Source organism: Manis pentadactyla, chromosome 13, assembly GCF_030020395.1.
Source record: "Manis pentadactyla isolate mManPen7 chromosome 13, mManPen7.hap1, whole genome shotgun sequence".
NCBI lineage: Eukaryota > Metazoa > Chordata > Mammalia > Pholidota > Manidae > Manis > Manis pentadactyla.
In genome coordinates this window covers 10,308,949-10,332,418 of record NC_080031.1, presented here as the reverse complement: position 1 = coordinate 10,332,418, position 23,470 = coordinate 10,308,949, and the positions used below count along the sequence as shown (strand labels likewise).

General features: G+C 37.5%; 2 protein-coding genes across 2 annotated transcripts; both read left to right on the top strand.

The window, feature by feature from the left end:
* The first annotated feature begins 3,893 nt into the window (after window positions 1–3,893).
* Window positions 3,894–4,859, top strand: LOC118934559 (olfactory receptor 145-like). Its single transcript, XM_036930168.2, has one exon. It carries the CDS (start codon window positions 3,894–3,896, stop codon window positions 4,857–4,859), a length of 966 nt encoding a protein of 321 aa, XP_036786063.2.
* A 7,202-nt stretch (window positions 4,860–12,061) lies between these two features.
* LOC118934592 (olfactory receptor 8B3-like) lies at window positions 12,062–13,378 on the top strand. Its single transcript, XM_036930199.2, has one exon. The coding sequence runs from the start codon at window positions 12,449–12,451 to the stop codon at window positions 13,376–13,378; it is 930 nt and encodes a 309-aa protein (XP_036786094.2). The 5' UTR covers window positions 12,062–12,448.
* The last annotated feature ends 10,092 nt before the right edge of the window (window positions 13,379–23,470 follow it).

Sequence of the window (23,470 nt, the reverse complement as noted above, 5' to 3'; positions counted from 1 at the left end):
CTCTTCTGTCCTGTAGGGTTTCTGTTGAGAAGTCTGATGATAGCCTGATGGGTTTTCCTTTGTAGGTAACCTTTTTTTTCTCTCTGGCTGCTTGTAATACTTTGTCCTTGTCTTTGATCTTTGCCATTTTAATTATTATGTGTCTTGGTGTTGCCCTCCTTGGATCTCTTGTCATGGGAGTTCTGTGTACCTCTGTGGTCTGAGAGGCTATTTCTTCCTCTAGTTTGGGGAAATTTTCAGCAATTATTTCTTCAAAGACATTTTCTATCCCCTTTTCTCTCTCTACTTCTGGAATACCTATAATTCTTATATTGTTCCTTTTCGTTTGGTCACTCAGCTCTCTTAAAATTCTTTCATTCCTGGAGATCCTTTTATCTCTCTCTGCATCAGCTTCTCTGCGTTCCTGTTCTCTGTTTTCTAGTCCATTAATGGTCTCTTGCTTCTCGTGCATTCTGTTTTGAAGTCCTTCCAGAGCTTGTTTTATTTCTGAATTCTCCTTCCTTAGTTCTTGCATATTTCTCTGCAAGTCCATCAGCATGGTTATGACTTTTGTTTTGAATTCTTTTTCAGGAAGACTGGCTAAATCTATCTCCCCAGATTCCTTCTCAGGGGAAGATGTAGCAGATGCCAAAGCTGTCTGGGTTAGTCTTGTCTGGATCATATTTTTTTGCCTTTTCATGTTGACAGGTGCTATTGACTGTCAGCTGGGAGGGCCAAAATTTTCACTTGCTACTGGCCTTTCTTTACTGGGACAACTGCGACCCCTAGTGGCTTGTGTTGGGTAATTGCGTGTAGAGTGGGTCTTTGTGTCTTGCCTGGCCGGAAGGGAGGAATTTCCCTTTCTGTGGGCGGAATTTGTCTCAGGCTGCTTCTCTGCTTTCGCAGCGCCCGGTGGGGTAATGGATGGGGGGGCTGCTTGACTGTTTGCCTCCGTGAGGGGTCTCAGAGCTGTTGCCCAGGGGGTTAGTGCACCCGGTTTTCCCTGTAATTTCCAGCTGCTGTACTGTGACCTGGGTTGTTTCCGTCAAGCTGTTAAGTCCCTGTCCCTTTAAGACTTTCAAAAAGCCTCCGCTTTTCTTTGTCTCAGGGGCATCAGCTTCGGCACCCGCTCAGAGGTCTTACTCCCTGTTCCCCCAGTATCCAGGGCCCCCTGGGCACGTACTGTGTCTGCGCTCTGGCCCGGATGGCGGGGGCTGGGTGTTCGGCAGTCCTGGGCTCCGTCTCCCTCCCGCTCTGCCTGCTCTTCTCCCGCCGGGAGCTGGGGGGAGGGGCGCTCGGGTCCCGCGGGGCCGGGGCTTGTATCTCACCCCTTTCACCAGTCGCTGGGTTCTCGCTGGTGTAGCTGCAGTCTGGCCACTGTCCTGCGTCTTCTGGTCTCTCTTTTAGGGCTATTGTGTTTGTTGTATTTTCAAAAGTATATATGTTTTTGGGAGGAGATTTCCACTGTCCTACTCACGCCGCCATGTTGGCTCCCTTTAGGCATTATTTTTGACTAGTATGTGATAACAGGAATTTGGACTATAGAAAAATGAATATATTTAGGCATAGAGAAAAGACTGGGCTTCAATCATCATACGTATTATGAAACATAAGGATTGAATCAGAGCCACATATCCCAATGGTAATTCACGTTTAGAGGTGATTCAGTGTTAGCAAATCTGCACTGAGTCAGGGAGTATTGGGTGAGAGAACTGTACATCTCCCCTGCTCGGATAAGCATTGTGGCCAGAGATCGTGTAGAGGTAATTCTGCACATGGGATTCAGGTTGGCTCATTAGTCAAATGAAGAGTGTGTAAGTGGTTGCCCCTTGGTCTATGCGTGTAGTCATGATGCCATTATTGTGGGTTTTATCTTTTGATAAATAGGTGACACAATAGGGAAGTTGCCATGATTTGGGAATTTTTCAGCTATTTTTTTCTTTGAGTAAGTCTTTTGGTCCTTTCTCTTTTCTCCTGCCAGAATTTCTGAAATGCATTGATCCACTTCGTACTTTCCAGTAAGCCCCTGAGTTTCTTACCTATTTTTCAGCCTTTTTTCATATTGCCCCTCCATCTGAATAATTTGCAATGCCCCATTTCACAGTCAATGACCTCTTTGTTTGATCCTGGTGCTCTTGAACCACTGTAGTGAATTCTTCTGTTGTTATGTTATTCTTTAGTGCATGATTTCTGTTTAGCACCTTAAGTTTTCTTTCTCTGTTGAAATTTTCACTTCATTCATGTGTTGTCCCCTCAGTACAGTGAGCATCTTTATGGCAGTTATTTTAAATTCTCTGTCAGGTTAATCTCATATTTCCATTTTATTAGTATCAGTTTGCAGACATTTATCTTGTTCCTTTCTGGAAAATATTTCAACTTGTCTTCATTTTCAATGACCTTCTGCTTTGATGTCTGCACATGAGACACAAGACCCATCTGTCCTAATCTTCATGGACTGGTCTTGTCCTGGAGAAGTTACCAGTGCCTGTTGGGAGACTCGACAATCTCTTGAACTTTATATAGCCTAACCCTCTGCAATCTCTAGACCTTCATGCATCTTAATTTATATCATTACAAATTAGTCTACAGATACCCTAGGAGAGAGAACAACTGAAATAGGTCATTGCATGTTCAAAAAATTTCAGAGAAGAAAAACGAATGCTGAAGATAGAACCCTTGCAGAAAAAAATTTCCATTTAGGATAAGGGAATAAAGAGGGAACAAAACAAGGTAGTAGATTTCCCTTCAGAAATGAAGATAATAGACACATGGAAATTTAGGTTGAATCTGCATTTAGGAATGTACAATTCCTAGAGTGAAGTGAAAATGAGTGAAATGCTGAGTCCCTAGGGAAATAAATGCATATCATTATCCAGGGGATGTGATCTCCTTGCTTGCCCTTTGCACAAGAAATCTGCTCCCTGAGGAAAAGCTGAGCAAGCTTCAACCCTGTTTATAACCAAGTGTGTTGTATCATTGAATTCACATTAAATCTGTGTCTAATCAGGTAGCTAATGTGATAACAAAAACTAAATTTTTCTCTGCTGCTTGTGACGGTTCAAAGTCATAGGGGGGAATTACAATCTCTAGCTCAGAAAAATTTCCAATGCATACATGAATTTAAGTCTGGGCTTCAGTCTCTTAGAATCAAAGTTATCAAAGGCTCAGAGCCTGACATTTCCACTCCAGGACTATAGGGGTAAATATCAAGGATAGGAGAACACTGATATTTTCTGACCTAAGGAGGTGAGTTTCTGAGTTCTGCTCATAATCATATGGTCCTTGTTTTGAGATGAGACCAGGGACCTAAGCCATGCCACTTGATTTCCCAGTTAGTGCAGTTATAAGATCAGGTGAAAGCGATGGACGAATCTATTTGAATTGGGAACAGGGAATGTTCAGAGACATTAGGGGCTCAGGGGCTGCATTATTTCAGTTATTAAGTTTCTTCTCCCTGAAAGGATCTCTCACTCTTCTTCATTTATATCTTTTCCTGCTGACATGGACAGTAACTCAACCGGTCCTAGACTCTGGTCTGTTATTTGTGACAGAAACAGTGTTCTTGGAAGAAATACTGAGCTGAGAGGGATGATTCTGTCCTGGTCCAAATCTGACCCTTTCTCCTTGGTTTTTCTAGCAGTCATGTTTGCATGTTGAAGCCCTGGCCTTCCAGCTGTGGGCTAGTTTGTGATTCTCTTTGCTGTATCCGACTTTCTTCAGCTCCAATAAAGGAGAATTAGTGTCACTCAGTATCATGGTAGTGGTAAAGTCAGATTCTCTCGGTCTGAGTTGGGCTGTTCTCACTGATTCCCCATTTATACCTTCGCTTTCAAGATGAGACAGTACTGTAAATGTTGAATTGTTGCCTAATGCAACCCCTTTTTTCTCGTATCCACAGACTCCCGTAGAGAAGAATGCAAAAGGGAAATCGTTCTTTCCTGACAGACTTCATTCTGGTGGGTTTAACAGACCAGCCAGATCTCCAGCTCCCTCTGTTCTTCCTGTTTCTAGTAATGTATTTGGTCACAGTGATAGGAAATCTGGGCATGATAACCCTCATTGGGCTGAATTCATACCTCCATACTCCCATGTACTTTTTCCTCTTTAATATGTCTTTTATAGACTTCTGCTATTCTTCAGTATCAACACCAAAAATGTTGATGAATTTCTTACCAAAGGAAAACATTATTTCCTTCATGGGGTGCATGGCCCAGCTCTACTTTTTCACATTTTTTGCAATTTCAGAATGCTATGTGCTGACATCAATGGCTTATGATCGGTATGTGGCCATCTGTAAACCACTTTTGTATAATGCTGCCATGTCCCCTAAAGTGTGTTCCAGTCTTATGCTTGGTTCATACTTGCTGGCCTTTTGTGGTTCCATGGCCCACACTGGATGCATGCTGAGATTGACCTTCTGTGATGCCAACATCATCAACCATTATTTTTGTGACCTCCTCCCTCTACTCCAGCTCTCCTGTACAAGCACTTTCGTCAATGAGCTGGTGGTGTTCATTGTGGGGGGCATCGACATCATTGTGCCCAGCATCACCATCTTTGTCTCCTATGGTTTCATCCTCTCCAGCATCCTCCACATCAGCTCCACTGAGGGCAGGTCCAAAGCCTTCAGCACCTGCAGCTCCCACATCATTGCTGTTTCTTTGTTCTTTGGATCAGGTGCATTTATGTACCTCCAACCTTCTTCGTCTGTGTCTATGAATGAGGGAAAATTCTCCTCTATCTTTTATACCAATGTGGTCCCCATGTTGAACCCCCTAATCTATAGTTTAAGGAACAAAGATGTGAAATTTGCTCTGCAAAAAACCCTGAATTTTTCTTCAAATTTTATGAACAGAAACAGTCTCTGTCTGTGCAGGTAGGTACAAGACAGAGATTTTGTGTAATTAATTAAAATATTTGTAGTGATAGCCTTCTTGTCATATTTCTGTCTTAACATGATGAAAGATAATTGAGTCGTGTCTTAGTATTTCCAGTCTTTGTATGTAGGTCTTCTTTTTTACTTACCATTTGCCTTACTTTCTCCGCCTCTTTCCTGTTTAGTAATAACATTAGTTAAGAAATATAGTGTCTTTTTCAAAATTGGAATTTGTGCTTTTTGTTTCCACTAGAAAAGGAATGGTCTACATTGATCTAATTAGGTAAGAATAGAGTGATATTGGGTATTGTTATCTGCCAACTGGTACGAAAATCTAAGTCAGATACTGTGTTTCTGCTCATATATCTTTATCATCCAATTATCAAGAATATGTATGTTTTAAATACCATAGATAATGGTTCCATAAAAACTATGTATATATAATCAAATTGCATCATTTTGCAATAAACTTCCTTTGGAAATGTGATTTCTTTTTACCTTTGTACTCAAATCACCACATATCTAATAATGAAAGTATATTTATTGTATGGATGGAAGCGAATCTCAGAATGATTCATGATTTGCCCAGAGTCACACAGCATCATAAACAAAAGGTCTAGAGTAAGCTCTTAGTCTTCTGATTTCAAGTCTTCTACTCTGCAATAGGCCATGCTTCTTTATTCTATTATTTTTGTTTCCATAAACATGGATTATTTGAAAACATTTCTAATTTGAATGTTGACTGTTTTGTCCAACAATACATGAATTTCTCTCAGATAGACTTTATTTTGTTTGTTTGTTTGTTTAGGAAAACAGGTTGTTGGCTTTTTTTGTGTATGCTAGCATATTGGGGAGGTGTTTGTCTCAAATAAGGAGGTTGTTTTATTTACAGAATTCAAATCCTGAATTTGGAATGTGTGCCAGTGTTTGTATTTCAGAGAACCGAGCACAGGAGAAATGAGCACAGAGACCATTCATTAGGTCAGGACTCAACCAGACACATGGCCAGTAGAGAAGAGGTCCTTGCAGGTGGGAGGGTCATAATGAGTTTTAGTCACCTTATTTCATTCTGAAATTCATTTCTGTACAGTATTGTCAAAATAGCCCCTTGTCCATATCTATGATAGAACTATAGTGCACAGTGAATGCACATTAATAGTGTTTTATAGAATGGATGTGGAAAATCTTTGGCCACATTTAGAAGCAGGTAGAGAGAGGACAGCAGCTTTGGGAAATAAAACAATGAAATTTCATTGGAATGTGGTAGTAGAAGGAGGAATTTACAAAGTAAAATGATGGTTAATGAAATGCTCTACCCACAACTCTCTCCTTTCTTGCAGTCTCTAGATTTATTATGGACACCACAGGATTTATCTGAATGGGATGAAACTTTAGTAATTTTTGACACTTGAAAAGTTAAACTCATAGGGTGGAAGATCCTTGTAACAATGAAATAATTGCTGTTTTTTTTTCTACTTCCACGTTCTACTTCCATATGGATTTGAAATACAAAAACCCCCAATTACAGCTAGGAGGGCAAGGACAACTTGAAGGAAACATTTGGTGAATAAACCTAACTGTGACAATTGCTTTAGTGGAAAGGAGGATGGATTATTATTTTTTTGAAAAATGCTACTGTAATTCCTCCATGTGATTGATCTGGGCACACTATAAATATCTGCCAGTGTATACTTTTCATAATATTCATTATCAACATTTTATTCCCATATTCCCATATTACCAAAATGATTACCATTTTCTGAACTCCACTCAATATTTAAATATTTTGAAATTTAGCACGGGTGGCTTGTTTGTGTTGAAATGTGCTGTATGTCAGTAACATAAAAATGGCAAGGTAACAGACTGATAAAAAGGTGTGCTTTCATCATGCAACACAGTAGAGATACATCCTACCTTGGACAGATTCTAAGATTGGCCTAACACAGTCAGCATTACTCCTGACAGTTGATTCTGCCACCAAACATGCAGGATGGAGACAGAAATGGCTGTTTTCCCTAAAAGCATGGGAACACTTCATTGTATATTCAGCCTGGCCTAGATGAAGGATTCAGATTATATGTGGGGCTTCGTTTTACAAAACATGCAGTTTTACACACTATATGTGACTCTTGTTTTGTGAGAAGTGTTGCATTCTGAGGCAGAGTCCCTGCCTTCCTCAGTGAGTGACAGGGCAGGTGCAATCACCTGTGCAGTTCGGAGCCTCACTCTCACATAAAGGTGAATAGAGGCACTCAAAAGATAGATGTGTGCAGGGTTTACAATCGCTTTAGGGGCAGTGTGTGTTGCAGTGTTCTCTACATGTCACATCTGTCAGTCTATGTGCTCTTCAGGGAAGGACGTTGAGGTACATAAACAAAGGGACCCTGTTTCCCATTTCAGAAATGGTGAGATTAATGCTCAGAGATGTTCATGACTTGCTCCAATTCACAATTTATAAGTGGTACAGCTGAGAATAGGACTTTGGTGTTCTGATCTCAATGTATCAGTATTTTTTATTATTACTATACAGAATTCACCATAGTTTTAGAATTCAGTGAGCATTGTACAATGAGTTTTCATGATTTAAGTCCCTCTGAACACAATATGAAGGGAAAATATTCAAATAAGATTAATGACCAGAAAATATCTTTCACATGTCACATTTGACAATTCTCTTGCCTAATGTAGAATGTGTGAACATACTCTCATTTGATGCAGGTGTGTACAAGAAATGGGAACATAGAAACCACATATATCCTATGATAATCATTATAATCAAGGTCCCATGTCTAGCAGTCAGTTCACATGTTCATTACCATATTTAATTCATTAGTGATGTTCATTAGTCACCAAGATGATTGGCCATTGAGTCGAGATTAATAGCTGGTTCCCTCTTCTCCCAAAACACACATTTCCTCCTTGCAGTGAAGCTTGTCATGTGACTTAGGTCTACACTTCATGGGCTCCGTTCCAGGGCCAAGCTCTGCCCTTCCTGCATTGTCTTTGATATTCTGCGGGTTGGATCAGGGTGGTGTTGAGACCCAATGTATGTGATGAAGTGGAGAGAAAAGTGAGAGAGTGATTGGCACACAGTCAGAATAGAGAATGGAGGAAGGACGGAGCTACCATCAAGTAGGGAGACTCAGAGGGCTCTAGTGTGCCGGTAATATGCTCTCACCTGCATGGTGATTATAAGCGTTTAATATTATGATGGTGGGTGAAGTGTAATTTTACACACTTTTTGTATGCATTTTGAGGTAAATTTCACAATCAAGTAAGGTTACAAATATTTTTTATTAGAACTCTACTTAACCACTAAAATAATCCAGAAGCAAAACATAAGAATCAAATCCCTGCTGTTGGGGTACCTCCAAGTACAGGCTGGCTCACACAGAAGAGGTCCACCATTTGTAGTGTAATGCTTACAGAACAATACAGACCACCATAGGGCAGAGGCTATTCTCTTCATCAACCCAGTGGAAACTTTGCAACAATGTCTGTGTAAGTAAGAAAGTCAATGTGCAATGCCATTTTCTGGATTTGTATTATATTATGTATCATTATGCTTAGGTTATTGGTAAAGTAAAGAGGGTGTAGTTCTTATTCTATGCTATATAATTCCTGTTTCTGAATCCTGTATACCTTCTTCATAAAGTATTTCCTTAAAGATAAACTTTCCAGGCATCATACTTGATATCATTAATGAAAAGAATGTGAAAGTGTATAATATGGGAATGTCTACTTAACGAGAAAAGACTGCTTCAATCGCAAGAATTGTAGAATGTAAAGATTGTATCAGAACCAGGTATCACAATTGTTCTTCAAGGTGAGAGGCAATGCAGCTGTAAGTAATCTTATGTTGTTGCCCATAATTTTGGGTTAGAGCCTTTTATATTTCAGCTGCCTGCCTAAGAATTGTTCCTGGAGGTCAAGAGAGACTTGAACCTGAAGGGGAAAGTCAGCTATTCTCAGTTAAGTAGAGTGGACAGTGAATAAGTAATTGACCCCTGGTCTTTGTATGTGTAGGCACTAAATTATTTTTATCTTTCTAAAAATAAGTTTATTTGGACTTCCCAGGAATTTAGTATAGATTATTTGATTTGTAAAAGTGATAGTGATATGTGATAATGAAAATTGGTGAAAATGAAATTGGTAGCCATTCTGTTTGGAATAATAAAGGAAACATAAAACACTATAGGCTGATAGGGACAGTTATTTAACAACTGGCCAAGGAAAAAAGTTCATTCACTACTTATGCCAAGATTAGAAAATGTGAAAACATTAACATTACTATGACAGAATAGGTCTTCAGTCTAGGAATTGACATCCCCAAATTTGTGAAATCTGCTCAAGCTAGAGTCAATGCTATTTTTTTCATTTGTTCTTGCATGTATTCAGCCAAGAACCTTCTCGTACCCTGTCACTGAGGGGAAAACAGGAGCATTTAATTAGTCCCTACATTTTTGAAATTCTTTGCATTCAAGGAGAGCTCTCATTATAAATAATTGTATTCATGAATTGTAAATCTTGCTTATTGAAACTAAAATTAGGGATTGTAGCTCATTATAAAAATTGTTATAGAACTTAAGGTATTAGATAACTAGTTGTAGATTTAAGTGTACAGAGTGAAAGATTGTCTTTCACATCTCAGAAAATGGCTATTGTAGTTGATGTAATTTTGATCGTTGACCCATTCTTTCCCTCTGCCTGAAATCATTACCTCCTGTTTTTCCCTACCCTGTTTTCCACTGGTCCTTCCTGTGCAGGAGCATTTTCTGATTCCTTAACACAGGGTGAGGGTTTCCTCCTTTGCTTGCATCCCTTTGGTGTTTGCTTCTACTGGAGTGTGAATCCCAGTGTAGTGTAGGTAAGTGCTTTTTACATTCATGTGTCAAACACAGTAAAGTAATTTCTTTCCCTTAAATGAGTGAATCTTTGCATAGAGAACATATCTAGAAAGTATGAGCAAAGAAAACCATATTTTAATTCGATGTGCAGAAGAAAACAGAGTTAAATAAAACTAGAGTTCCTCATTCATCTGAAAAGGGTAGATAGTTGTCACTGATCATGGTGGGTGGAGTTCATCTAGGAATCTGAGGCTCTCAATAAACTTTTATTTCCTTGTGTGTTCAGTCAGGAAACCTACTGTTATCTGAGGTACTCTGAAGCCAGATGCTCAGTTTGATTCTGGATATTGTCCTCACCCTTGCAGACTACTCAGTGCTCACACGTCCACATGGAAGTCATAACACATATACATGTACATGTACAAGCATGTATATATATATATATGTATATATATATATATATATATATGTACAACTGTTTGTCATACTTTCATTTCCAAAATATCCCTAGGGCCTATACTCAAGCAATATATCATATTATAGATGTGTTAGCTAGTTTTATATTTCTGCCAAGTGAGCTTCAATGAGTGAAGAGTCTCAGCTCCAAACTGAGGAATGTCCTGGGCATCTCCTTTCAGAAAATATCTCCATTCCTCACTAAAGTGTAAGATCTTTAGAGAAAATAGTTACTTTGCTAACTATTAATTCTTCAGGTTTTAGTACCTCTTATGTACTCAATGAGTTTCCTTGAATAAATAGTGGCTGAGCTATGGTGCTTCTAGTGGTTGTAGCGAGTCTCAAGATTTTGGCGTTTACAGATTTAATACCGTGGCTTCCTGATTTCATCTTGCACGTTATTTTTTCTTTGTACGTAAAAGAAATTGGGAGCTTAAGGAAACACTGGTATTCATGAGATGAAAATCAGGCGTTTTATCCTTAATTAACATGTATTCTTTTATTGAAAGAGGTAAGTATAACTATAGAAGCTTTGCAATGAAAAGAAAAAACCCATGGTTTTTGTATTTGTTTTTACTTAAACACCTAAAATTAGCATTACCCATTTAGGTCTCTTTAGGAACTATTCTCACCATTTTATTTACATTTTTTCCCATTTAATTATCATAGTAACCCACTGAAAGAGTTGCCATTGTTACCATCCCCATTTGACAAAAATGAGCCAGAGGAACAGAGAGATTAAGTAACATAATCTCAATGTATTGTACAAAAGATTGAGAGAAGGGAGGTCAGATTGATACAAACACCCTCTAACTCCATAGCTCCTGATCTTGTCTGTGATGAGAAAGGCCGATAACATCTGTAACTGAAATGTTACTTATATTCATCCAGCAGGACTGTCAGGTAGAAATTTCCAGTAAGTGTTTAAAATGTAAACTGTAGAAGAGATACCCAACATCACATCTGGAGATATCTCAGGAGAGAGAACAGCTGAAATAGGTTACTGCATATTTGAAAAATTGCAGAGAAGAAAAAAGAAGACTGGAGGCAGAACCAGTGCAGAAGAAAATTTCCATATAGGTTATGGGAGTAAAGAGGACACAAAACAATAGTAGGGTTTCCTTCAGAGATGAAGATAATAGACATATGGGAATTTAGGTTGGATCTGCAGAGAGGGATGTACAATCCCTAGAGTGAAATGAAAATGAATGAAACACTGAGTCCCTATGGAACTAAAGGCATATCATGGTCCAGGTATGTGATCTCCTTATTGCACCTTTACACCAGAAATCTGTTCCCTGAAGAAAAGATGAGCAAGCTTCTACCTGTTTATAACCAAGTGCACTGTCTCACTGAATTCACATTAAATCTATGTCTAATCAGGTAGCAAATGTGATCATAACAAAGACTCTGGTTTTCTCTGCTGCTTGAGAGGATTGAAAGTCACAGTGAGGAATCACAATGTGTAGCCCAGAAAGACTTCCAGGACATACCTGAGTTTATGTCTTACATAAATTGCCTTCCTCTTAGAATCAAAGGCATCCAAGACTCTGAGCCTGTAATTTCCTTTCCAGGACCACAGGGTTAAATACCAAGGATACTAGGACAGTGAAGTCTTCTGACCTAAGGAGGTGAGTTTATTAGTTCTGCTTAGAAAAATATGTTCCTTCTTTTGAGATTAAGTTTAGGGACCTAAGGCATGCCACTTGCGTTCCCATTTTACTGCATTTCTGAGATTCAGGTGAATGTGATGGAAGAATCTTTTTGAAGGGAAAACAGGGAATGTTAAAGATTTCCGGGGCTCAGGGGATGCATCATCTCAGTAAGTTCCCTCTCCCTGAAAGGAAGGCTCACTCTTCCTCATTTATGGCTTTTACTCTGTGACATGGACCGTAACTTAACCTGTCCTAGACTCTGCTCTCTTATTTCTCATAGAAACATTGTTCTTGGGAGAAATGGAGTTGAGAGAAGGATGATCCTATCGGGGTCCCAACTTGTCCCTCTTCCTTGGTTTTTCCAGCAGTCGTGTTTGCATATTGAAGCCCTGGCCTCCCCTCAGTAGGCTAGTTTGTGATTCTCTGTGCTATATTCAGCTTATTTCGGCTTCAAAAAGGGATATTTAGTGCCATTCAATATCACGGTAGTGGTAATATTCTATGTGTCCAAGTTGGGCTACTCTCAGGCATTTCAAGTTTATACATTTTCTTTCTGGATAAGACAGTGCATAAATTGTTGAATTGTTCTGTGATGTAACCCTTCGTCCTGTGTCCACAGATTGCTGTAGAGGAGAATGCCTACTGGAAATGGTTCTTCCCTGACAGAATTTATTCTGGTGGGATTAACAGACCAGCCAGATCTCCAGCTCCCCCTGTTCTTCCTATTTCTAGTAATGTACATGGTCACTGCACTGGGAAATCTGGGCATGATAACTATTATTGGGCTGAATTCACACCTCCACACTCCCATGTACTTTTTCCTCTTCAATTTGTCCTTTATAGATCTCTGTTATTGTTCAGTGTTTACACCCAAAATGCTGATGAATTTCTTATCAAAGAAGAATATTATTTCCTACATGGGGTGCATGGCCCAGCTCTACTTTTTCTGTTTTTTTGCTATTTCTGAATGCTATGTGTTGACATCAATGGCCTATGACCGCTATGTGGCCATCTGCGACCCACTCTTGTATAATGCTGCCATGTCCCCTAAAGTGTGTTCCAGCCTTATGCTTGGTTCGTACTTGGTGGCCTTTTCTGGTTCCATGGCCCACACTGGATGCCTGCTGAGACTGATCTTCTGTGACGCCAACACCATCAACCATTATTTCTGTGACATCCTCCCTGTGCTCCAGCTCTCCTGCACCAGCACCCATGTCAATGAGCTGGTGGTGTTCATTGTGGGGGGCATCAACATCATTGTGCCCAGCATCACCATCTTTGTCTCCTATGGTTTCATCCTCTCCAGCATCCTCCGCATCAGCTCCACTGAGGGCAGGTCCAAAGCCTTCAGCACCTGCAGCTCCCACATCATTGCTGTTTCTTTGTTCTTTGGATCGTTTGCATTTATGTATCTCCAACCTTCTTCTGCTGGGTCCATGAATGTGGGAAAAATCTCTTCTGTCTTTTATACCAATGTGGTCCCCATGACGAACCCCTTAATCTACAGTTTGAGGAACAAAGATGTTAAACTTGCTCTGAGAAAGACCCTGAGGAGAATCTTTTGATTAGAAACATCATCTGTCTGTGGATAGTCACTGGACAGGGTGACTCTGTTTTAATGATGATAATTTTATTTGCAGTCTTATCCAATTTTTTTATCATGTTGAAGGAAATTTAAATATTCTATCAATGATTTCTTTTTATTTTTAAAAAGTTTTACGTTTTCCCTTTCATTTTTCTATTGTTTTTATTTTGTATTTAAATATAGTTTAAATACAATACTATATTGGTTTCTGTTTAACATCTAGCTATTCATTAAATATATACACTACTAAATCTTCACCATGAAAAATATAATTACCTTATCATCATACAAAGATATACAATATTATGGGCTATATTCCCTATGCTGTAACTAAATTCTCTATATATTCCATGCCTGTAACAAAATTGTTTTAATTTGAAGTTTATACCACATAGATCTCTCTTTTTCTCTTCACCATTTTCACCCTTTCTTATCTCTTTTTCTTTTATTTTCACCTTTATTTAATTCTAGTTATAATATAACAAAATTCTCTATCACTGGTTTTTTTCTTCAGTGTGTCTCAATTCCAGAGATGGAAGGTCCCAAAAGACTGTTAAGTGCAACCCATTTTGCTTCTGTAAAGACTGCACTATGTTTTCTTTCACTAAGTATTTTCTACTTTTGCACACTCCGACCCTGCACGTAGCCATTTGCAGAACATGTTTATTGCATGTATCATAAAAAGTAAAGCTCAGGTTAATGATTTATAGTCACTAATATTCTTAACAAAAAAATCTGAACTCTTAGTGTTCTGATTTCAAGTCTCCTACTTTTTCTAGTATACTCTGTTAGTGCTTTATTATATTATTTCTGTTACAAAAGCATGGAATATGAGAAAACATATCTAATTGAAAAGTTGACTGTGCTTTGTTCCTAGATGATACATAAATTTTTCTCAATCTGTGTATTTCTTCTTTTGTTTGTTGTTTAGAAAAATAGTTTGATGGTTCTTTTCATTGGGAAGGGAAGGTCTTTTGGGCCAGTACAGTTGGGAAATAATTGGCTGGAATAAGAAAGTTTCTTCTTCCACAGAATTAAAAAAATATTGGGAATGTTTGCAAGCATTTGTAATTCAGAGAATGGGGCATGAGAGGGACAGGAGCCCAGAACATGTAGTTAGTCCAGGACTCAACAAGACGTATGGCCAATAATTAAGAGATTCCTGTGTGCAGAGGGGTCATGAGGATTTAAAACCACACTTTCGTCTGGAAGTTTATCCTGTTCAATATGATACTATAAATAAACAGTTCCTGAAGCTTTCATGAAACTTATAATGCAGTGACCATACATTTGTAGTATTTTGGGGAAAAGAGGTGAAAAGCTGGGGCCACATTTGAGGAACTAGGTGGAGATGGGACATTTTTCACGAGATAAAATGAAATGAGTAGTTATCAAAGTCAAATTGGAAAGTAGGAACCCTAAAGTAAGATGATGGACAATAAAAGCTTATTCTTATGATTCTTTTCTTTCACTAGAAATATTATGGGGGCCAAGGGATTTCTCTGGAGAGGATAAAAGCTCAAGTAACTTGAAATTTAAAAAGTTTAACTCACAAAATTGGAGGACCTGGAAATGACTAAATCACTCCTGTTTTTGTAGGCCCCTGTACACTACTTCCTAATAGATTTTAAGGTATAAAACCCTCAAATTTTAATTAGGAAAACAATGGTAATTTCAAAGAAATTTCAGTGAATATATCAAGCTTGACAATGTCTCTTCTGGAATAAGATGCTGGATTATTTTTCTTTGAGGAAACAGACATAAAAGTATTTTACTCTAAAAAGCCTTAATATTAACCAGGGGACGATTTCAACATTTTATAAGATAACTTTAATAATATTTTGTATTGTACTTGTTTTCTAATCTCCAATTAAGTTTTAGATACTATGAAATTATTAACATGGTATGTTGGCTTGTTTGTTTTTAGGTGTTTGGCATGGCTAAATTCTTAACTTACAGTTTTTAAGTGACCACTTACATCAAATCCCCTGACTCCAATATTAATATGCTTCATTTTCACTTAAGTTCTATTTTTATAAAATAGTTGATCTAGGTTGGTGGTTTTAGTTTTTTTGTTTTTTCATTTACTTATTGTCCCTGTTGATTAAGTTCTTTTCCTTATTAAAAGAGAGGTGTATTTAAATAAGTAAATAATATCTGTGACCTTTGGGAATCTCTGTAAACATTGCAGAGGTGCTTCCACATTGTTACTTATTTGCTTATTATTTGAGGTGGCCCAAAGTGTGTGTTAAACCTGGTCACTAACTTTTATTTGAGAAGCCTCAAAATTAAATTTCATTTTTGAAAAGATAAATCTTTCAAATTAGCTTCCATTCTTTCAGATTATTTTGGGAAAAATAATAAAGTTTAAATACACCTTGTAAAACTTATGTTTGACAAAGTTGCAGAAGAATCAACTTAGCTATAACTTTCAATACGCAACTCAAGCTCTGGACTTCTCTCAAAGGAGGGGAATCAAGTTAGGGTGTTTTACATGTACAACATTAACTTATTATTTATAGTTTTTAATTTTTTGTGTTTTGTGAATGGCTCTAAGAAAGTAGTGAGAGAAAGTATGATTCTATTAAAGGTGTACAGCTGAGAGTCAAACAAAGAAGCCTGGTCCGTGTACTAGGACACAGCTGTTCCGAGTCAGTGAGAAAGATTTTATTTTCCAGGCATAAGAGAAAATTGTCCTCCGAGTTAAAGAAAGTCCCCTAACTATGTTCTGAATTTGTTTAATGTAAACCTTCTCTAAATGAGCTGCTCTTGTTCGGGATCCAGTTTGGGATGAACATGATCAGGGTGCACTGCGGTTGAGGGCTGATGACAGCCAGAAGTGGAAGGGTTTTGAGTTATTTATCCCTTTAATGCCTGAACCCCCAACATTATTGAACCCCATCCTCCGCTCTTCTTTACCCTGCATCCCTACACACACACACACACACATGCGCACGCACACACACACACACACACACATGCACAGTGTCTCAACTCATATCTTATGAGCTCCCTGCTTAATATCTAAAGCATGGCATACAACCCACTTTTAATATTTGCTGTGCACATTCATGTATTCAAGTAGATGGTTTCTAGTTATAGTTCCCAAGGGCAAGAGCTGAACAGAAAGTATTTGCTGAATCTGAGAAGAGGAAATGGTTATTGCTTCAGTCATTCCTGTGTTCATGTAAAAAACAATATAAAACAGAACATATTTTGTAACCACTAAATGCCATCAATGTGTGAACACAGAAGGAAAAAACCATAATAAAACACTTTTAACCAAACCATGAATACTTGTGTAAAAATGACAATAAGCAATAAAAGGTATTAACTTTCACTTCCTGCTATATGGTGAACTAGATATTCTAGTGGGTCCCATCCCTATAAAGTAACTGGATCCTGCATAAAATATAATATACATTGAATTGTTGTGCAAAAAGGATATATGGGAATTGCCAAGGAGAACAAAAAAGAAGGAAAGAAGGAAGTAAGGAAACAAGAGAGAAGGAAAGAAGTCAGACAAACTTAAAATATATATCACTGGAATGGGAACAACATTCCATACACATAGGGGCTCACATGAGGAATGATATCATTTAATCAGATTAGCAAGCAATCAGGAAAATAGTCTGACCAGGTAAAGAGAAAAGATGACTCACTCACCTTGGAAGGAATGACAAACCTACAAGGTCGAAACAAGCAAATGTAAATACATACTGAAGGAAAGCATCATTAGTGCCCCCAGTTTAAGTCCGTAGGCTTTCTAATGCTAAATATAAACCAAATACAATTTTATAGTCAAAGATCACCAAACACACAGTGGGAAAAACAGAACAACCTCTAAGTAGTCATTAGAAATACCAATTAAAGACAGAGTCTTTCAAGGGTTTAAGACATTTGAACTGTTAGATAAGTAATTATAAACAATAATGTATGAAATGATAACTAGAAGATAGAGTCATAGAAATGAGCAAGCAACAAGAGAATACACAAAAATTCAAAATAAAACTTTTAGAAATATAATTTCTGGCATAAAAATAAACTCAATTCAGATCAGGCACAGATTAGAGGAAGAATCTGAAGAAATTATTTAGAATGCAGCACAGAGACCCTAGAAGATAAGAAATATGAAAGAGGCTAAACATTGTGCACTCATAAATGGCAAAGTGCAGCGCTAGGAAGAGAGAATAGAGAACAGGTTAAAGAGAAATAATCTGAAGAGGTGAATGCTGAGCATTTTCCAAGATTTGTAAAATATATGAATTCACAGGCATAGGCTAATTTTGCTGAACAAAGGTAATGAGGGAAAGGTAATAAATTAGAGGTCCTAAATGGCAAAGGGAGAGGAACAGATCCTGTAGGGATACAGGAGCCACTGCATATATAAAGTAGAACAAACACAAATAAACCCATCCCCAGACACATTACAGTACTATAGAGCAACAAAGACCAAGGAAATAGTCTGACCAGGTAAAGAGAAAAGATGACTCACTCACTTTGGAAGGAATGACAAACCAACAAGGACATTAACCACAACAATAAACCAGAAAACAGCAAAATAATCCATTCATTCATCCACATGACAAATATTTACTGTTGTTCCTTACAGTTCTTCAGGTACTAGAAATAAGACAGGAAATATAGCACACCAAATTTTCTACCTGTGTGTTGTTTACCATGAGCAAAATAAGTCAATTATGTGATATAATAGAAGATGATGATTATGGAAATAATAAAGCAGAGAAGAAATAGGGAATTCTGGGAGTACATCTTTCAAATAGATGGTCAGAGAAATTTTCACTAAGTTATGATTTGAGTGAAGTCTTGAAAATGGTACGGAAGTGAGCCAGGTAGGTATCTGGAGAAGAATATTCTAGAAAGTGGAGTCAGCTGGTACAAATGTCCTGAGATGGAAAAGTGTTTGGGTAATTAGAGGAAGAAAGAGGAGAGAGAGGGACTGGAGCAGAGTGAGAGAAGGGAAATAGATTTAAAAAATCCAAGGGGTAGGGTTGGAAGAAGGGATTATTTAGGGACTTACAGACCACTGTAACATCCAGCAATAGGGTATTTACCCTAATGACTTGAAACTATATATGTTGAAACTATAATGACTTCAGCTCTTAACCTGAGTGAAATGGGGAGCCTCCAGAGGGTTTGGGACATAAGAGTGACATGATGTGGCTTCTAACAGGTTCACTCTGGCCACTGGTGGTTTGGCAAAGGTGAGGCAGGGAGAACTGTTCTGAGGCTGTTGCAAAAATTCAAGCAAGAGACCGTGAGTCTGGACTGGGACCACAGTGGAGGTGGTGACACACGGCTGGATGCAGGTAGCTTTGAAGGATTTTCTATTGACTGGATTTTGTGTGAGAGAGAAAGGCCAGGCCAACAGTGACTGAAGTTTTTTGCTTGAATAACTGGAATTGAATTTTCATTAATTTAAATGGAAAATATTGCCGGAGGAGTGGGAGCCGATTGGGAAAGCAAGATCAGAATTTCAATGCAGGACAAAATGAGTTTGAGATAATTGTTGGATATGAAAGTAGAAATCATGAGACAAATTTGGATATAATCTATGAAACTTGGAGGGGAAAAGTCAACCAGGGACATCTTATGCATAGGAATTAAAAATACCTAATATTAAAGAATAATAAAGAGCACACTTAAAATGAGAAGAGTATTCTAAAATATGAGCCACCAATAAATATTCTTATAAATTCTTACAAATCAATAAAAATGAGACACCACTACACATCTATTAGTATGTTTAAAACCCAAAGCTCTAATAGCACCAATGCAGACAAGATCTCAATCATTGCTGGTAGGAATTCAAAAGGATATAGCCACTTAAGAAGTCAGTTTGGTGGTTTCTTACAAAACTGAAACTACTTGAATCATATAATCCAGCAACTGCACTCCTTGGTACTTAGATAAAGGAATTGAAATTGTATGTCTACACAAAACCTGCACATGGTTGTTTATAGAAGCTTTATTCATAATTGCCAAAACTTAAAAGAGACCAAGGAATTTTTCAGCCAGTGACTAGATAATAAATTGAAATACATTTATACAATGGAAAATTACTCAGCACTAAAAAGAAATGAAATCACACCACAAAACAAACTGCATATTACTAAGTGAAAGTTTCCATACTGTATGATTCCAAATATATAGTTATCTGGAAGAGGCAAAACTAGAGACAGTAAAGGATTCAGTGATTGCCAGGATTTCAATGGAGGGAGAGATGAATAGGTGGGGAACAGATTTTAGGGAAGTGAAACTATGTGTGATACTATGTTGATGGATACATGCCATTACACATTTGTCAAAACCCATGGAATGTACAACACAGAATTGCTCTGATATAACTATGGACTTTAGGTGATGATAATATGTTAATCTTTGTTCCTGTATTGTAACAAATGCACTACTCTAGATTGGCATGTTAACAGTGAAGGAAGGGGTATTTGAGTTCATAGCTGAGATATACATTCCCTCAACATTGCTGTGAAGCTAAAACTCCTCTAAAAATATAGCCTATTAAAAAAAGTCACCACCACCACCAAGACTGCATAGGATAAAAGTGAGATGAACTTGAATCTGGCAATGACATTTTAGCTGTGATACAAAAGGCACAATCCATGAGAGAAAAAATTGATAAGTTGGACTTTGTCAAAATTAAAACTTCCTCCCTGACACACTATTAAGTGAATGAAAAGACAAGCCACATACTGAGAGAAAATCTTTGCAAGACACGTTTGATAAAGGACTGGTATCAAAGAACCCTTAAAACTCAACAGTAAGAAAAAAAAATCGATTCAGTCTTTAAAGTGTTAAAGATTTGGACAAGACACCTCACAAAAGAAGATATATAGATAGAAAATAACCATATGAAAACATATTCAACATCATATGCCATCCTGAAACTACAAATTAAGACAATGAGATACCACAACATACATAATACAAAGGTAAAATAGAAAATATTGACAACACAAAATGTTGGTGTGGATATGGAACAACAGGAACTCTTACTCATTTCTGGTGGAAATGCAAATGGTATATAGCAATTGTGAAAGATAGTTCCACAATTTTTAACAAAACTATATTCCTACCATATCATCCAGCAACAGGGTATTTACCCTAATGACTTGAAAACTATGTCCACATAAAAACCTTTTCATAAATGTTTATAATAGTTTTATTCATATTTGTCAAAACCTGGAGGCAATCAAGATGGCCTTATAAGGAGAATAGATTAACTGTAGTACCTTCATATGATAAAATATTATGCAATATAAAAGAAATGAGCTATCAAACCATCAAAAGACATGGAGGAAACTTAAAAGCATATTGTGAAGTAAAAGAAGTCAATTGGAAGGGCTTTGTTCTATTTGAATCCAACTAAACACTCTGAAAAAGGCCAAAGTGTGGAGACAGTAAAAGAGCAGTGGTTTAGGGGCTTGCGGAGAGAGAGGAAGAAATGAATAGGTGGAGAACAGGTGATTTTTAAGACAGGGAAAGTATTTGTTTTGTTACTATCATGGTGATACATATTATACACTTGTTAAAACTCACAGAAAGTAACACAGTGGACAATGGAATTTAGTTAAAAATATAGCATCAATTGCAACAAATGAACCACACCAATGCAAGATACTGCTAATTGGAGAAATTTGCTGGGGTAGAGGGGTGGTGAGAAGGGGTGTATGGGAACTCTGTACCTTCTGCTCAATTTTTCTATGAGACTACAGCTGCTCTGAAAAATGAAATCTACTGAAAATTGTATATCTTTTGTGTGTTGTGTGTATTTGTGTGTGTGTCTGTGTGGGGTTTGATATTTCATTTTTCTTTCAGGTCACTAATGAACATCTGAATAGTAACTGTTCCCCGCTTCAGTTTATCTACTGATTGTTCTAATTATTTTAGTACTTTTTAATGAGCCCCTTCAGTGTAGTAAAAGTTAAGGAGACAACATATATAGTGGTACCTTGTTGCATTTTCCAGCACAACCCATTTCTTGGCTCAATAATCTGAAAAACAACACAAACATTAGCAAAAAATTACTGAAAAAGCAAACGAATAAGAAGCAACCCTCAGACTCCAGGCATGTTGCACAAGGAAATGATGACAGCATTTTACTTTCTCTAGTTGCATCTGTCAGCATTTTATTTTTTTAGAATAACTTCATTTTTATGAAAATTAATTATGCTAATTTCAAAGGTATTCAAATAAGAGAAGTAAAATAGAAAAGCAACAAAAGCCATCTCTCATTTGATTACACATGCAACGTAAAACACCAGCAAGTAATCATATACAGAGACAAACGTACACACAGAGTATTATTACACAGAAGAACAAATAGAAATCATTTTATTAAAATAGATTTGTGCTGTGCAAGCTTTCATAAACAAAAATCGTCTGTGAATTTTCATCATATATTTTGTAGGAATTTCTTGAATTCTTTGTTAACACAGAAATAACCAAGTCTTAATCAACATGATAGTAAAAATGTTTGGGCTTTAGATTCCAAAGAACTAGGTTTGAAGACATCCTTGTTCTGTCATTTACTAGCTGAAATCTTAAGCAAGCTACTTATTCTCTTGGTGTCTAAAATTTCCCATTTATATACCATAAAATACAAAAACCTTGATCACAGGACTTTGGTAAGAATGACATGAGGTAATTTCTATAAACGTGGTAGTTAATAAATTATTAGTTAATATTTTTAAAAACTCAATTGTTGAGGAACAATGTGTTCTTGTCTTCCAGCTGCCTTTATTCACTGTGGCCTGAGAATCTTTACACATCTTGCTTAGGAGGCCAGTGGAAAACCTTTGAGAGGTTTAAAAGGTTTAAGAACCAGAGACCAGACAGGAAGATTCCTAGAGGAGAGAAATATATGTATAGAGGAGTTTGCAGCATACATTCCCTCTATTTGCTTTACTTACTTATTTTTCCCCTAAAATTCTTATTCATAGAAACTCATTTAGTTATTCAATAAGTATTGTTTGGACAACCACATGCCGTTTATTGCTCTAGGTTTGGAGATAGAAAGGCATGTAAGAGAGACATGGCCACTATTGCCTTAGGCTTTTATTACAGGGGGTGGACAGATACTACCTGATAACTTCCAGAGTTAAATATTTAATTAAAGTTGCAATAAGTACTTTAAAGGAGATGAATAGGTTTCTATGAATTCATTTTTCAGAATGCTTTCCCTATTTTGTTCCTAGGAATCTGCAAGAAAAGAATGTATAGAACTTAAGGAAACCCACCCCCAGAGAGACACATAGAAAGCTGTCCAAGATTACAAAGCTATTTTGGAGCAAATCTGTCCAGATTCCCTAAATCCCAGTACGGTGATTTTCTTGTGACACATTTTAGAGTGAAGAGCTCAAACACTAGAGGGAGAGTCTATTATTTCAATTTTATCTCTTTCTGCTATTTTCAACACTGGTCCAACTGAAAAGCCTTGTGTGAGTCAAATCTGCTTGCAGAAGAGCTCAGTGTTGCATGTGAAAGCTGACTCAGTAATACAGCTCATCCCAGATTGTGTGAGTAGGTGTTGAAGTCCATGTCTTCAGTCATTATACACTCACTTTCCTTAGTTCTCCTGCTACTGTTTATGTTTACTTCTTGAGATCCAGAATCTTTGCTTAATTTTTTGGCAAACATTTTTAACAGTATTGTTGGTCTACAAATAAGGTATACAAAACTCTTTGTACCTCAAAGGGGCCTTTTTTCTAGTAAAGGAGACTTGAGACTCCTATGTGGAGTAAGTGTACTCTTGTCTAAGCCACTCTCACAATTTTCCATCCTTGGAAATTGCAACTCTATCTTGCTGGTTGCTGAGGCCAAAAACATTGGAGCCATCTTTCATTATGCTCTTTCTCTAAAAACCTACATTGAGTCTGTTAATAAACATTGTCTTGATCTTCAAGATACAGCCAGAGTCATATTTCTTCTCACTGCCTCTACTGTACCCATCAGACCCCTGATCCTCTGGTCTCCCACCTGGGTTAATGTAATCACCTCATAAGTGATATCCTTGCTTCCAGCCACATCCTAC